Below are 14,326 nucleotides of genomic sequence, written 5' to 3' on the forward strand. Positions count from 1 at the left end.
AGACACCAACAAAACAAGGAATGAAGAAAATTGGGGACACATTCCACTCTGCGAAGGCGGATGATCAATGAACCTGTAGTACGTAACAGAAGGTTAGACAAGGGAATAGATAAGGGAATTGGACAAGGTAATGGGACACTCGGTAATAGCCGTGACGATAGTTTAGTGATTACTGTGATAGACACTGATTGGTTCGGTTACAACCTTAGACAGATTGTTGGCCAAAGAAATCTATATACGACCGTTGTTGAGTAGTTGAGTGACTTGGATAAGTGTCATAAGAAGACAACAAACACTGACACTAAGGACAACGTAGGGGAAATTACTTGTGCTTAATAAATGAAATAAAGAAACGACAAACGAACGGAAATGAAAGTGGATGAAAAAACAACTTGCCGCAGGTGGGGAACGATCCCACAACCTTCGCATTCCGTGGTCCCTCCAGCGATCATTCATGGGGTAGTGTCGTCATAGCTAGTCCATGAAGAAGTGCGTGGTCATGAACTTCTCGATGTCACGCTTGGGTGTGGCTAGAGATATAGACACAGTGGATATGACAAATCCCGTCTCGCGTTTGTACGGCCCAGACATCCCCACAGTCGGTGGTATTGTCCTCTTGCGAGTCAAGAGCGTATGGCTGTTGTTAAGGACGGAGTACTTGAAGCCTGCTTCACCTCCTCCGCGGGTCGGCCCGGTATTGCATAATCGCCGGGATCGGCCCACGCTTACCATTTTTTTTATTGTTGACGCACAAAAACGAAATATAGATGAGATCCTAGGCAAATACAGCTTCGCTGCAAATTTGCGTTCAAGGCGTGCAACATGGTGCTTTTTTGGTGCAGTCATAAGCTCAGCTCATGCCAGTTTCCAGTTTCCAGTTTCATTTACCACCGGCATAAAATGAAACGCGAACAGGGAAGAAGTACTCAGAACACCCGCTACGGCGCAACTACATGCATGCGTGCGATGGGCAACCTATCCGTGACTGGTTTTGTAGGTATTGCGTGCAGGCTCAATTGTTACAATCAGTAGCCTGAAACTCGCGGCTTTTAGAAGCACAGAAGAAGCCGGAAAGGCAGCAAAGCATGCTCTTTGCTCCCGACTCGTTCACGTTTCAATTCGTACTCGGGTACGCCAAGACTGGAAAGTTGTTCAGCGCTTAATGCGTATAACATGTGCGGGAGACGCACGTGTGGCGCCATCCACATCTCGCGTGGTCGTCCGCAGAAAACACTGTTGCCACTTGGCGAGCGTGCAACGCGCTTAACCTTTGTTCCGTACCGACGGATGACATCAGCCGCTCGAGTCGTCGACTCCATGACGGGTGGGCTTTCGGCGCAATCTGTAAAATTTACTTTTTGCTAAAGGAGTGCCTACGCTATGCCGCACGGGTGGCTGGTGATCTCCGGTAAGGTGCTCGACCTTCTCCGTGCAAATGGAGAACATTATATGCGCCTGCAGCTCGGTCTGGCGATGCGAACAGAGTGACTGGAGTTCGTGCACTCGTCGCTTTTATATGCCGCGGATAATCAATCACCGGGCGGGTAAATGACGGTAACACCTTTGGTGATGGCTAGTGGAAACGCTGTGACAGCACAAAACTATTAATCACGAACACTGGCCCCTGCACCCGACAGCTCCGTAGTTGGCTTTTTCTTCCTTTTTTTGTTATTGAAAACATTGGCGATTCCAGAAAACATGCCGTCGTCGCTCTTGGCTGCCTTGGAAAATGGCTGCGCTTCCGATGCACACGTTTCCAGCTTCTGACCTAATGTCTGAGCTCCTGAAGTGTGAGCTTCCAACACCATGACGCGTCTGGCGCAGTCGTTTCAGAGGACATAGTTAAACGAAAGTTGTTTTTAGAGCGCAGCTCTTGGGGTGCTCGTTCCTGCGACGAGCGTCGGCGTCGGCGTAACCGAACGAGCACAACGAATGAAAAAAGCGAACGCGGAGCGCAGCGGGGGGATGAAAGACGCGAGAAGGGAAGTGGAGTATCGGCTGCAGCTCAACCAGGAGGCGGAAAGCGGAGGAGAGTATGGCGAAAATGGTGAGGCGGAAAGCAGAAGTCCGGCACAACCAGCCATGCGGTGAGCGCGGAAACAAAGCGCTGGTGTGGGCTTCGGACCGACTGTGCGTGGGCTACTTCGCCTGCGGCACCGCCACCGCCGCTAAAGAATGCTCATCGCGCGAGCCACGCGTTCCCGTGTTTACGCTTTCTTTCCGAACAACGAGCGACGCAATTGTTGGAAGTGTTTCGTCTAGCGCGTCTCTCCGCCTCTCTTCTTTATATATAAAGAAAAAAATGCAGAAATGAGCGACATCGCCCACTCTTCAAAGAATCACCTCGTTAATGTGCAATTTTTCTATATGCCTTATGCATATTGTATAGATTATGGAAAACTGTTATGAAGATCCAAAGCACATATTGGAAGCTATGTGAAGCGAAGCTTTTGGGAAGCGGTTATTGAAATGCTGTGCAGGTGTTTATGTTCTACACTTTGTCGCATACTTGGTCGCGGATCGTTTCTGTCGCATGTAATAGGGATGCTGAATTTCCTGCACTTCCAGGACACTCCGCTTTGATACGGCCTTTATTTAGCGCTGAAGTTCGATCATGATTTTATATCAAGCTATGGCTGCTACAGATCAGTGTTGGCCACTTCAAAGTCCCAGTTTCATATAGAGTAATTATACGTTTAGACTAATGCTCCTATACTAAATTGTGAAAAGTACGTCAATCAAGCTAAGCTTGAGTTGGTTTTCAATATCTTGCGATTTCTGCAGCAGCCACGATAAAAAACCGGCACAGAAGAAGGGTAACAACACCCTCGCCCAGTGTTAAAGACAGACAGGAGGAAGGGGAAAATAATAATAAAGGAGTGTATTATTCACGATTTCACTAGTCAGCCTTGCCTTGATATCTCGTTGCGTGTGCAGGCAGTAACAAATTGAGTGCAGAGCGCTCACATTGAGGCGTTTTAGACACTGCTGCTCGTTTATCTGTCGAACTTCACCGCAGTGCACCAATGTAACTTTATCCCAGTGTCTTCAAAAAATACATATATTTCAGAGGGCAGCCGGTATTTCAGCAATTTTCACTTAGCAACTTCGAGAAGGTACGTCCCCTTTGATAACGTGCTTATTCATCGCCCTTATTCCTAACGCAGCCAGAAAGTTACGAAAACTGGGCGTATGCTCTCGACGTTGCTAACTGACAGATGTAGAAATTCAGGCGGCGTTTTGATATATAATTCGTAAAAAGACTTGCCAATGAGTTACGCTGATACATTGCAGTGAAGTGCGACAGGTGACCACATAGCCAATGCTCAAATTTTCTTGGTATGATCCCCACTACAGCCTCTCTCGCAAACTCAGTGTTGGCTTGAAAGGTTAAAAACTAAAAACCAATTATTTCACAGTATTTGCTTTATTATTACTCGCGTAGTGTATTCATTAGCTCGTAAATATTGGGCAAACATGTGCTGTGGCATGTCAAGCATATTTCGACAAACAATTTCGGAAGGCACCGAGAAGTGTGCGGTTGCTACTTCTGCAAATAAGAAGTTCTGCACACGGTTTGATCAACTATTTAAATGTAGCGCAGCATACGTTGTATCCCGACACACACACAAATATCACTAAAGGAGTACAACACGCCCTGCATAATATCGCTATTGCTGACAGCAATACTTGCGTGGCGTCACCGAAGTCTACTTGTGCCACTTCTGCCGTGTAATCTGTGAACTTCTATTGTATTCAGACATTATTTCTCGCGGTCTAGCAGAAGACCATTAAATTTACTACCTTTAGCTTTTGATTTAGCTCACATCATTCGGCAGGTAACACAGTACAAGGGCGTTGTACTACAGGGCATGACAGATTTCAGTACGCATACATACTTAAAAAGAGAAACAGCTCTAGGAATAGGATTCATCGGGACCAAACAAGCGTAGTACAGAAGCCGTAGAGCCTGAATCAGCAGGCCCACCTTTCCTGAAGAGAAGAACAGAGACAAACAAGTCCTCGGAGCAAAAAGACGAGGATTTTCATGAGCCCAAACGCGTCCGCTGCAACGTCCTCCCTGTTCACGTAAGTGCTTTTGGAAAAAGGACGCGGCCTTATATTGTCTTCCCCACTATGGACAGCCGTCGGCTCTACTGCGACAGCCCCGCGCGAGAGGCGGGTAACGTGCTTGTATTCTTGATTTGCTTCGAGTGCACCCTTCTGTCAAGCTTCGTTTGTGTACTCGTCGCCTTTCCCACATTTCCTTGTGACAAAGCAGATTGTCCTTTAGAAAGTTGTAGCTGCTAGTACACCTGCTTCGCACGCATGTGTGAACGCGGGTCGAATCGAATAACGTCTCGCAAAGAAATCCTCCGCGTGGGGTAACGCGCAGTGAATGGCGAAGGCGCCTCGTTCGGCGTGCTAAAATCCGCTCACCCAGCCTTGTTCTACGCATAGCTTAAAAAAGAAGCGAAAAAAAAAGAAGAGTTCCGCAAGAACACAGCAAGTCTACGCTAAAAGCACGATAGGTGGAAGCCTTTCGTGTAGTACGAAGAAATGCAAAGTTAAGAAAATGAAGAAAAATAAAGACCACGAGAAGACGGCACTTCAACGTGAGCCCGCGCACTCTCCAAAGTTGGCTCAGCCGGGTCCCGTGTCAACGCCTTTGAGGATAAAAGCACGCAGTTGGAGGATTTCCCTTTCCTCGCTAACGTGAAGACGCTGCTAGATCGAAACCATCGTTTCTCACTTTTGCACGTTCACTGACTTATCACGCCTTTTACCGGATTCACTCTGCCCACACAACTGGATTCCTCAACACTCGGTTTCTTGCTTTAGGTGCCAGAAATATTCAGCTACGTAGCCAACGCCTAATCGGGAGATATGTATTCGAACCAGGTACAGAAATATCTTCTCAATTTTAGGTCATAAATGTTTAAGAAGTGCCACGCATTTTCGAGTTGTCTTTTGAAATCTGTTAACTTTGACAGCTAAATGGGCACTTCGCCGCAGGTGAAGTACTGCTGTGTGCAGAACATACATGGAAAGAAGAGAAGGCTGCTCCTAAAAATGATATGGGGTGAACAACCGTTCAAAGAACTCAGATAACCTTACTCGTTCTCGTGTTTATTTTTATTTCTTGCTTTTCTTTTTCTTTATTTACAATATCTTCACAATTATCGTCAGCACCTGCAAAAACAAAAGAGCCTTGCGTTAATGTGAACGGAGTGCCGTCATCTCTAGTGATCTAATGAATAAAGAAAAAATTGCGTTGCAGCTCTGTTTCTTCATTCTTTGATTCGGTGGGCTACGCTTGGCAATTCTCACACGTCTCGCCACAGAACGTTGGTATCTATGACTTCATTTTGTTACTGAATCACTCCTGAATGTCACCAGAAAGAAACTGCTTGTTCTTTATTTATATTCAAAGATGCACAACACGCAATACTAAAGCTACGCTACACTGGCAGATGTGTCATTGAGAATAACAAATTTTCCGTGGCACCTGAGCACAGACCTAACGTAAAGGGTTAAAAAGCCCGCCAATGCGAGAAAGCGATGGCTCTACCACTTTGAACATGTCCAGCAACTTTGCCAAAGCTATACTGAAACAAAGAAAAATGCAAGAACGCAAGAATCCCTGTGAAGCTACGCCATGTGTTTGCGCAAATCATCCTGGTGGTGACTCAGCAGCACTATTTGTTGATTAATAATATAATTACTATAGTGCAAGCATACTGTACGGATGTAGAATAGAGTACGTTAGAACCAAAATAATATAAAAAATGTGGATGGTTCATGTCTTATCTTTCCGGAATCACAAGGATGTATTTTTGAAGCAAGAAAGGCTTGGGTTTTAGTGCTCGCGGGAAATCGCGGATGTTGCCCAACAAAGCTGATAATAGCGACTGACAAGGTTAATTGACAAGGTACGTAAGCGGTGCATACTGCCCCGCTTACGTACGAGGACAGTTGTATCAAGCATCATCAAGACAGTTAGCATTATAGGCTTACTCGCCATTCGGTGCAAACACTGGAAAGTGGTTCGAGAAAATTACAGGTTCTCAAGATCTCTCTTAAGAGGTGAACGGCGAAAGCCTACTCTTCTCCCTCTTATCATTTACTTCTTTCTTTTTGGCTCTTCTCTTTTTCTTCTTTCTTTTACTCATTACTGCTCACTATACTAAGCATTTTTAGTCATTTGTAGTCAATTGTGGGCATTACAAGCCGTCGTTAGACATACTGGTCGTTTCGTAGTCGTTACTAGTCATTACAAGTCATTTCACTCATTATTAGTCATTACTGCTCACTACTAAGCATCTTCAGTCATTTGTAATCAATTGTGGCCATTACAAACCGTCGTCAGACATGTTGGTCATTTCGTAGGGATTACTAGTCATTACAAGTCATTTCAGTCATTATTAGTCATTACTACTCACTACTAAGCACCTTTAGTCATTTGTAATCAATTGTGATTATTACGAGCCATTGTCAGACATGTTTGTCATATCATAGTCATCAGTAGTCCTTACAAGTCATTTTAGTCATTATTAGTCATTACTACTCACTACTAAGCATGCTTAGTCAATTGCAATCTATTATGGTGATTACAAGTAGAAATATTGGTCATGTAGTAGTCATTAGTAGTCATTTTAGTCATTACTACTCATTACTAGGCACTTCTAGTCATATATAATCAATTGTGGTCATTACAAGTCGTCGTTAGACATATTGGTCACTTTGGAGCCATTAGTAGTCATTACAAGTAGTAGTCATTATTAGTCATTACTAGTGACTATTAACCGCTACCAATCTCTATTATAACGTTATCATTCGCTAGCTGTCACTATCAATCATTTCTCATTCTTTAAACTGTCTTTAATCTGTATTCATATGGCGTGATGACGTTTCGGCGGACACTCCGGTGGTCAGGTCTGCTGACACAAACTTCACCATGAGCCTAGAAAGGATTTCGCCTTCAAAAAATGCGGCAAAACTCATCGAACGATGGCTGTTGAAGGTAATGCGAAAAGCAGCCGAGTATTGTAACGACAGACCCTAAATACCTGAAGTAAAGTTTATTTAACACGTGTTGTGGTGAATTTCGTTGCTTCGAGCATATGCCACATACTCCGATATCGTCCCACTTTGGTATGGCACTGGCTTGCCAAGGTCACCCACGAAAATGGACGCATGACGGCGACTCTACGACGACGACACAGTGACGATGGAATGACGAAGAAAGAATGATATCGATGTAATGACAAATGAACTAGGTACAACGGCGACGGCTTGGACACAATGAGATGTCGATTCTTAAATTATGACGATGGTGAAACGACGACAACATGAGAACAATGAAATGACGACGACGGTGTGGTGACAACCGGATGACGAAGAATAAATGACGACGATGGCCAAACCAATATGGAGTGACGACGACGATATGACAACGGATGCATAACTGCGGCTATGTGATGACGACGAATGGCGCCGATGGCATAGCAATGGTGCCATAACCACAATTTAATGGCGACAGCATGAATGCGTAGAACGACGAACAAGTAATGGCGTCGATGGATCGACGAAGGTGGTATGACAGCGACGGCATGAGGACAATGGAATAACGATACTGCAGTGATCATCATCATCGTCATCATCATCATCATCAGCCTGGTTACGCCCACTGCAGGGCAAAGGCCTCTCCCATACTTCTCCAACTAGCCCGGTTATGTACTGATTGTGGCCATGTTGTCCCTGCAAACTTCTTGATATCATCCGCCCACCTAACTTTCTGCCGCCCTCTGCTACGCTTCCCTTCGCTACGTGAAAAGAAGAACGATTACAAGCAGCTGCCTGTGAAATTGAGACATACGTGCGAGCCAGAGGGCTGCAATGCGCGTCAGAGAAATCTGAGATTATACGAGTCTGGAGATGGAAAGGGAATCGTAACGTCCCGACGGACCCTGCCCTTAAACTGGAAATCAGACTTGGCAATGATGCAATACCTGAGAAGACCACAATCCGGGTACTGGGCATGTAGCTACAATCAAACCAACACTGCCAACACGGGCTTAACCTCATCAAGACGGCAACACAACAGGTCTCAAGAATGATAAAGCGGGTAGCCACTAAAAGGACGGGGGTGAAGGAATCAGACACCCTTCACCTAATCAGAAGTCTGGTGGTTAGCCGCTTCATTTACAGCTTGCCGTATTACGAGCTAACGAAAACAGAGAGGGATGCGATCAATTCGTGCTTACGGAAAGCATACAAGATCGCCCTACAAATTCCGCAATGCGCCTCAACCGAAAAACTCATGTCTCTTGGAATTCATAATACATTCGAAGAACTGGCAGAAGCTCAACTGATAACTCAAAGAAACAGACTTGCACAAACGACCACGGGTAGAAAACTCCTTGGCAGACTCGGGTATCACGAGTTCCTAGAAAAACACAACCAAGCTCAACCCATCCCCACAATAATCAGAAACAGCATCAAAGTGCCGCCAATACCCAGAAATATGGACCCAACTCTACATGCAGGCAGAAGAGAAGCCAGAGCTGCATACATTGAGAAAACGCACGGCGACAAACCAAACTCCCGCTTCGTGGACGCGGCAAGATAGCCAGGCAGGCAGAAAAGAACGGTATCTGCTGTCACTGACTATTTGGGCAGAGAAATCATTAGCGCCTCCACTCGCAACACCACTGTCGTGGAAGCAGAAGAAATAGCAATAGCCCTTGCTATCAAAGCGACGGAACCAAAACAACAACAAATAACCATCCTATCAGACTCTCAAGCGGCATGTAGAAGCTACCTCAGGGGACGAGTATGCACCGCAGCCTATAGAATTATACGAGATATAAAACCCCGAGCCAGATTTCACCTTATATGGGTACCCAGTCATGAGGGAATCAAGGGAAACGAAGAGGCTGACAGAGTAGCTCGTGCGCATGCTACACACCACGGGTGCTCACAGGACGCCTCTGAAGACCTGATTCCGATTGACCAGAACTACTCTGCAATTTTAAACTACCACAGAGGAAATAGAATGAAACTACCACCCCCAGATAAAAACCTCAGTAAGGAAGAACAGATTATATGGAGAAAGCTGCAAACGTATACATATAACAACCTGCACATTCTCCATAAAATTCACCCTGAAAGATATGCGGACACATGCCGATGGTGCGGAGCCACGCCAACCTTAAACCACATCTCATGGGCATGCACGACATATACACAAAAGACAAACACAGAAATTACGGATCATACACAATGGGAGGCGGCGCTGTCCAGCTCACAGGAAGAGGTCCAAAGGGCCATCATCCGACAAGCGAAACGGCGTGCGGAAGCCAGTGGGGCCCTTGTCTAGGGGCTCCAACCATTGAGCGTTTTATTCTTCAATAAAGTTGTTCTATCTATCTATCCCTTGGAATCCATTCCGTAACTCTTAATGATCATCGGTTATCTTCCCTCCTCATTACGTGTTTTGCCCATGCCCCCCCCCCCATTTCTTTTTCTTGATTTCAACTAAGATATAATTAACTCGCGTTTGTTCCCTCACCCGATCTGCTCTTTTCTTATCCCTTAACGTTACACCTATCATTCTTCTTTCCGTAGCTCGTTGCGCCGTCCTCAATCTAAGTAGAACCCTTTTCGTAAGCCTCCAGGTTTCTGCCCCGTACGTCAGTAGTGATAAGACACAGCTGTCATAAACTTTTCCCTTGAGGGATAATGGCAACCTGCGTTTAATGATCTGAGAATGCCTGCCAAACGCACCCCAGCCCATTCTTATTCGTCTGATTATTTCAGTCTCATGACCCGCATCCGCAGTCACTATCATTCCTAAGTAGATTTATTCCCTTTCCACTTCCAGCGCCTCACTACCTGTAATCAACTTCTGTTCCCTACCGATACTTTTAAACATTACTTTAGTTTTCTGCAGATTAATTTTTAGACCCACCCTTCGGCTTTCCCTCTCCAGGTCAGTGAGCATGCATTGCAGTTGGTCCCCTGAGTTACTAAGCAAGGCAATATCAGCGAATCGTAAGTTACTAAGGTATTATCGATTAACTCCTATCCCCAATTCTTCCCAATCCAGGTCCCTGAATACCTCCTGTAAACATGCTGTGAATAGCATTGGAGAGATCGTATCTCCCTGCCTGACGCCTTTCCTTATTGGAATTTTTTTGCTTTCTTTATGGAGGACTACGGTGGCTGCGGAGCCGCTACAGATATCTTCCAGTATTTTTACATATGGCTCTTCTACACCCTGATTCCGCAATGCCTCCATGACTGCTGAGGTTTCGACTGAATCAAACGCTTTCTCGTAATCAATGAAAGCTACATATAAAGGTTGGTTATAGTCCGCACATTTTTCTATCACCTGATTGATAGTGTGAATATGGTCTGTTGTTGAGTAGCCTTTACGGAATCCTGCCTGGTCCTCTGGTTGACGGAAGTCTAAGGTGTTGTTGATTCTATTTGCAATTACCTTAGTAAATACTTTGTAGGCAACGGACGGTAAGCTGATCGGTCTATAATTTTTCAAGTCTTTGGCATCCCCTTTCTTATGGATTAGGGTTATGTTAGCGTTCTTCCACGATTCCGGTGCGCTCCAGGTCATGAGGCATTGCGTATACAGGGTGGCCAGTTTCTCTAGAACAATCTGCCCACCATCCTTCAACAAATCTGCTGTTACGTGATCCTCCCCAGCTGCCTTCCCCCTTTGCATAGCTCCCGAGGCTTTCTCTACTTCTTCCGGCGTTACCTGTGGGATTTCGAATTCCTCTAAACTACTCTCTCTCCCATTATCATCGTGGGTGCCACTGGTACTGTATAAATCTCTATAGAACTCCTCAGCCACTTGAACTATCTCATCCATATTAGTAATGATATTGCCGGCTTTGTCTCTTAATGCATAACCGTTCCTGAGAGCATGTTCAATTGTGTTCAATTGTATCCATATTATACTTCCTTATGTCAGCTGTCTTACGCTTGTTGATTAACTTCGACAGTTCTGCCAGTTCTATTCTAGCTGTAGGGTTAGAGGCTTTCATACAATGCGTTTCTTGATCAGATCTTTCGTCTCCTGCGATAGCTTACTGGTATCCTGTCTAAAGGAGTTACCGCCGACTTCTATTGCACAATCCTTAATGATGCCCACAAGATTGCCGTTCATTGCTTCAACACTAAGGTCCTCTCGCTGAGGTAAAGCCGAATACCTGTTCTGTAGCTTGATCTGGAATTCTATTTTCCCTCTTACCACTAACTCATTGATTGGCTTTATATGTACCAGTTTCTTCCGTTCCCTCCTCAAGTCTAGGCTAATTCGAGATCTTACCATCCTATGGTCACTGCAGCGCACCTTGCTGAGCCCGTCCACATATTGTATGATGCCAGGGTTAGCGCAGAGTATGAGGTCTATTTCATTTCTAGTCTCGCCGTTCGGACTCCTCCACGTCCAGTTTCGGCTATCCCGCTTGCGGAAGAAGGTATTCATTATCCACATATTATTCTGTTCCGCAAACTCTACTAATAACTCTCCCCTGCTATTCCTAGTGCCTATGCCATATTCCCCCACTGCCTTGTCTCCAGCCTGCTTCTTGCCTACCTTGGCATTGAAGTCGCCCATCAGTATTGTGTACTTTGTTTTGACTTTACCCATCGCTAATTCAGAAGCTTTCGACTTCCTGGTCATCACCACACCTGTACCTAGATTGTACAGGTCTGTACCAGACCTGTACAATCTTCCTTTTGTACCTGTTATTAAGTTTCACAACAAGACCTGCCACCCTCTCGTTAATGCTATAGAGTTCCTGTATGTTACCAGCTATATTCTTATTAATCAGGAATCCGACCCCTAGTTCTCGTCTCTCCGCTAAGCCCCGGTAGCACAGGACATGCCCGCTTGTTAGCACTGTATATGCTTCTTTTGGCCTCCCAACTTCACTGAGCCCTATTATATCCCATTTACTGCCCTCTAATTCCTCCAATAGCACTGCTAGACTCGCCTCACTAGATAACGTTCTAGCGTTCAGCGTTGCCAGATATTCCAATGGCGGCCTGTCCGGAGCCAGGGATTCTTAGCACCCTCTGCTGCGTCGCAGGTCTGACCGCCGCCGTGGTCAGTTGCTTCGCAGCGGCTGGGGACTGAGGGCCGGGGTTTGATTGTTGTGTTCATATAGGAGGTTGTGGCCTAGTAATGCACCAGGGTGGCCAATCCTGCTCTGGTGAGGGAGTACGTTACCGGTTCTGGTCACCGGGATTAGGACACACTCCAACACGCGGATTTTTTTTTTTAATCCGGTGGAAAATTGCTCGGCACCGGGATTCGAACCACGGACCCTTGCACGTGAGGCGGATGTTCTACCTCTACGCCACCACTGCCCTCGCTACTGCAGCGATGATGAGGGTGAAATGATAGAGTAATGCCGATGGCATGACAACAACGGTATGACGACGACAGCTCGACGAGAGTCGGATATTGAAGTTACAATGATGACGGTAGAACGACAGCGACGACATCCCGATGAAGGTATGAGAACGAATGGATGACAGCTGCTGTATGACGACGATGCAATGACGACGATGGCATGACACTCGCATGAGGATAACGGGATGAAGACGAGTGTGTGATGCCAATGGCATGACGATGACTTTATCACACAACCTGTGGACGATGATGGCATGACGAGAGTCGGACGACGAAGCTGGATGGACTATGATGGCCCGACCGCGACGGTATTACGACGATGGTCTGATAATGGAGGCAAGATAGTAACTACCTGACGATGACGTCATGACCAGGGCGTCATGATTGAATGACGATAGTAAGATTGCAATACAATGACGAAAAACATCTATGTCGACGGAACGACGAAGGCGGTGTGACGACGACGGCATGACGGCAATATGAAGACGTTGCTGTAGTCATGACCATGATAAAATGATGGCGTGACGACGGCGACATGACGATGACTGTGCGACTTCAATGGCATGGTAACGATGGCATGACGACAGTCGGTCGACAAAGCCGGAATGACAACGGTGCAATGATCACGGCAGCATCATGACCCTAACACATATTTAGGGGCACAAGCTATCAGACAACTTGGAACACTGGGTTGAAGTAGAAAGCATGACGGTGACAACATTGGAGAGTAAGATCACGAAGCTGGAATGACGCTAGTGAAACGACCACGACGGCATCTCGACCAGGAGCACATACCCAGTGGTCCAAGCCGGTAAACAACTTGGTAGACTGGGTCGGCGTAAGAGACTAGATAGGGAGGCGTGGTCAGCAAATCATAAACTTGCGATGAGATTTAGAAATGAGTCTAAGAAGAAGAAGAAAAGACGTTTCGCCATAATTGACAATTCTCTTACAGCATGAAATGTTGCAAAACAAGACAGACATAAGTGACATTAACGAGACTGCGATGTTAGTTATTTACCCTTAAATTTACACGTGCACCGGTCTGGTCTGACAATTTCTCCTCTGTGCCATTTCTGCAATACATATGAAAAAATGGATCATTACTTGCTAGACTGCCGCGGTTTATCCTCCCTTAGTAAAAGGGCGTTGTTAATTACAATGCGACAGCTCGGTCTGCAATTGAACTCTCGGCGGGTCTGTCTTTCGGTGCTTCTGTGCTTGCGCAGTCACACAGGAATGTATGCATCATCATATAGAAATTCATTGTTGAATCAAACCGATTTCATTGTTAATTGTATTATTTATTTAATTTTTCCATTACATCCTCATTTATAAATATATATGTACATTTTCTTTATTTTTCTATGTTCTGTTATATGGCTGTTTACAGAATCGTCTTTGATTTTACTTGCTTTAGTTATTTATCGAGATTATCGATTTCTAAATTTACTCACTTAACATATGCAAAATCTACCCGACCATTGGCCAATCCCCGGGAGTGGCTTTGTGCGAAAAACTTTAGGGTAATCATAATCATCATCATCAACGAGCGAGCGCGAGAAATCTCGTGGAAGCGCCTGCAGACCCGATCGAACGCGAGCTCGTGGAACTAGCCCCGACGAGGCAAAGCTAGCGTTGGTCCATCCTCAGTGTAGGTCGATCTCTGACACCTTTGAGTGTCGGAAGCGCTGGAGACTTTGTCAGAGATCACAGATTCGCCGTTGGAAATTTCCAGCATGAAGACAAGGCCACTAGCGTTTGTCGCCGAGCAAGTAGGCTCACTCTGAGACCGCAGACTGAGGAGACCCGCCGTGCTACCCGCCCGCATACTATTCGCTTCAAGCTGTCTACACCTGGAGCAATGCTAGTGCGAGGCAC

At 45.8% G+C, this 14,326-nt stretch overlaps 1 protein-coding gene across 1 annotated transcript in view; it reads left to right on the plus strand.

The window, feature by feature from the left end:
* The first annotated feature begins 1,965 nt into the window (after nucleotides 1-1,965).
* Nucleotides 1,966-14,326, plus strand: part of LOC142583608 (phospholipid-transporting ATPase ABCA3-like) — a 60,263-nt gene continuing 47,902 nt past the window's right edge. The window contains exon 1 of the mRNA XM_075694098.1: nucleotides 1,966-2,047. Within this exon, the coding sequence (XP_075550213.1) occupies nucleotides 1,966-2,047 (82 nt within the window). The remainder of the gene's footprint in view (nucleotides 2,048-14,326) is intronic.

The sequence above is a fragment of the Dermacentor variabilis genome, chromosome 5 (assembly GCF_050947875.1).
Source record: "Dermacentor variabilis isolate Ectoservices chromosome 5, ASM5094787v1, whole genome shotgun sequence".
NCBI classification, from domain to species: Eukaryota; Metazoa; Arthropoda; class Arachnida; order Ixodida; family Ixodidae; genus Dermacentor; species Dermacentor variabilis.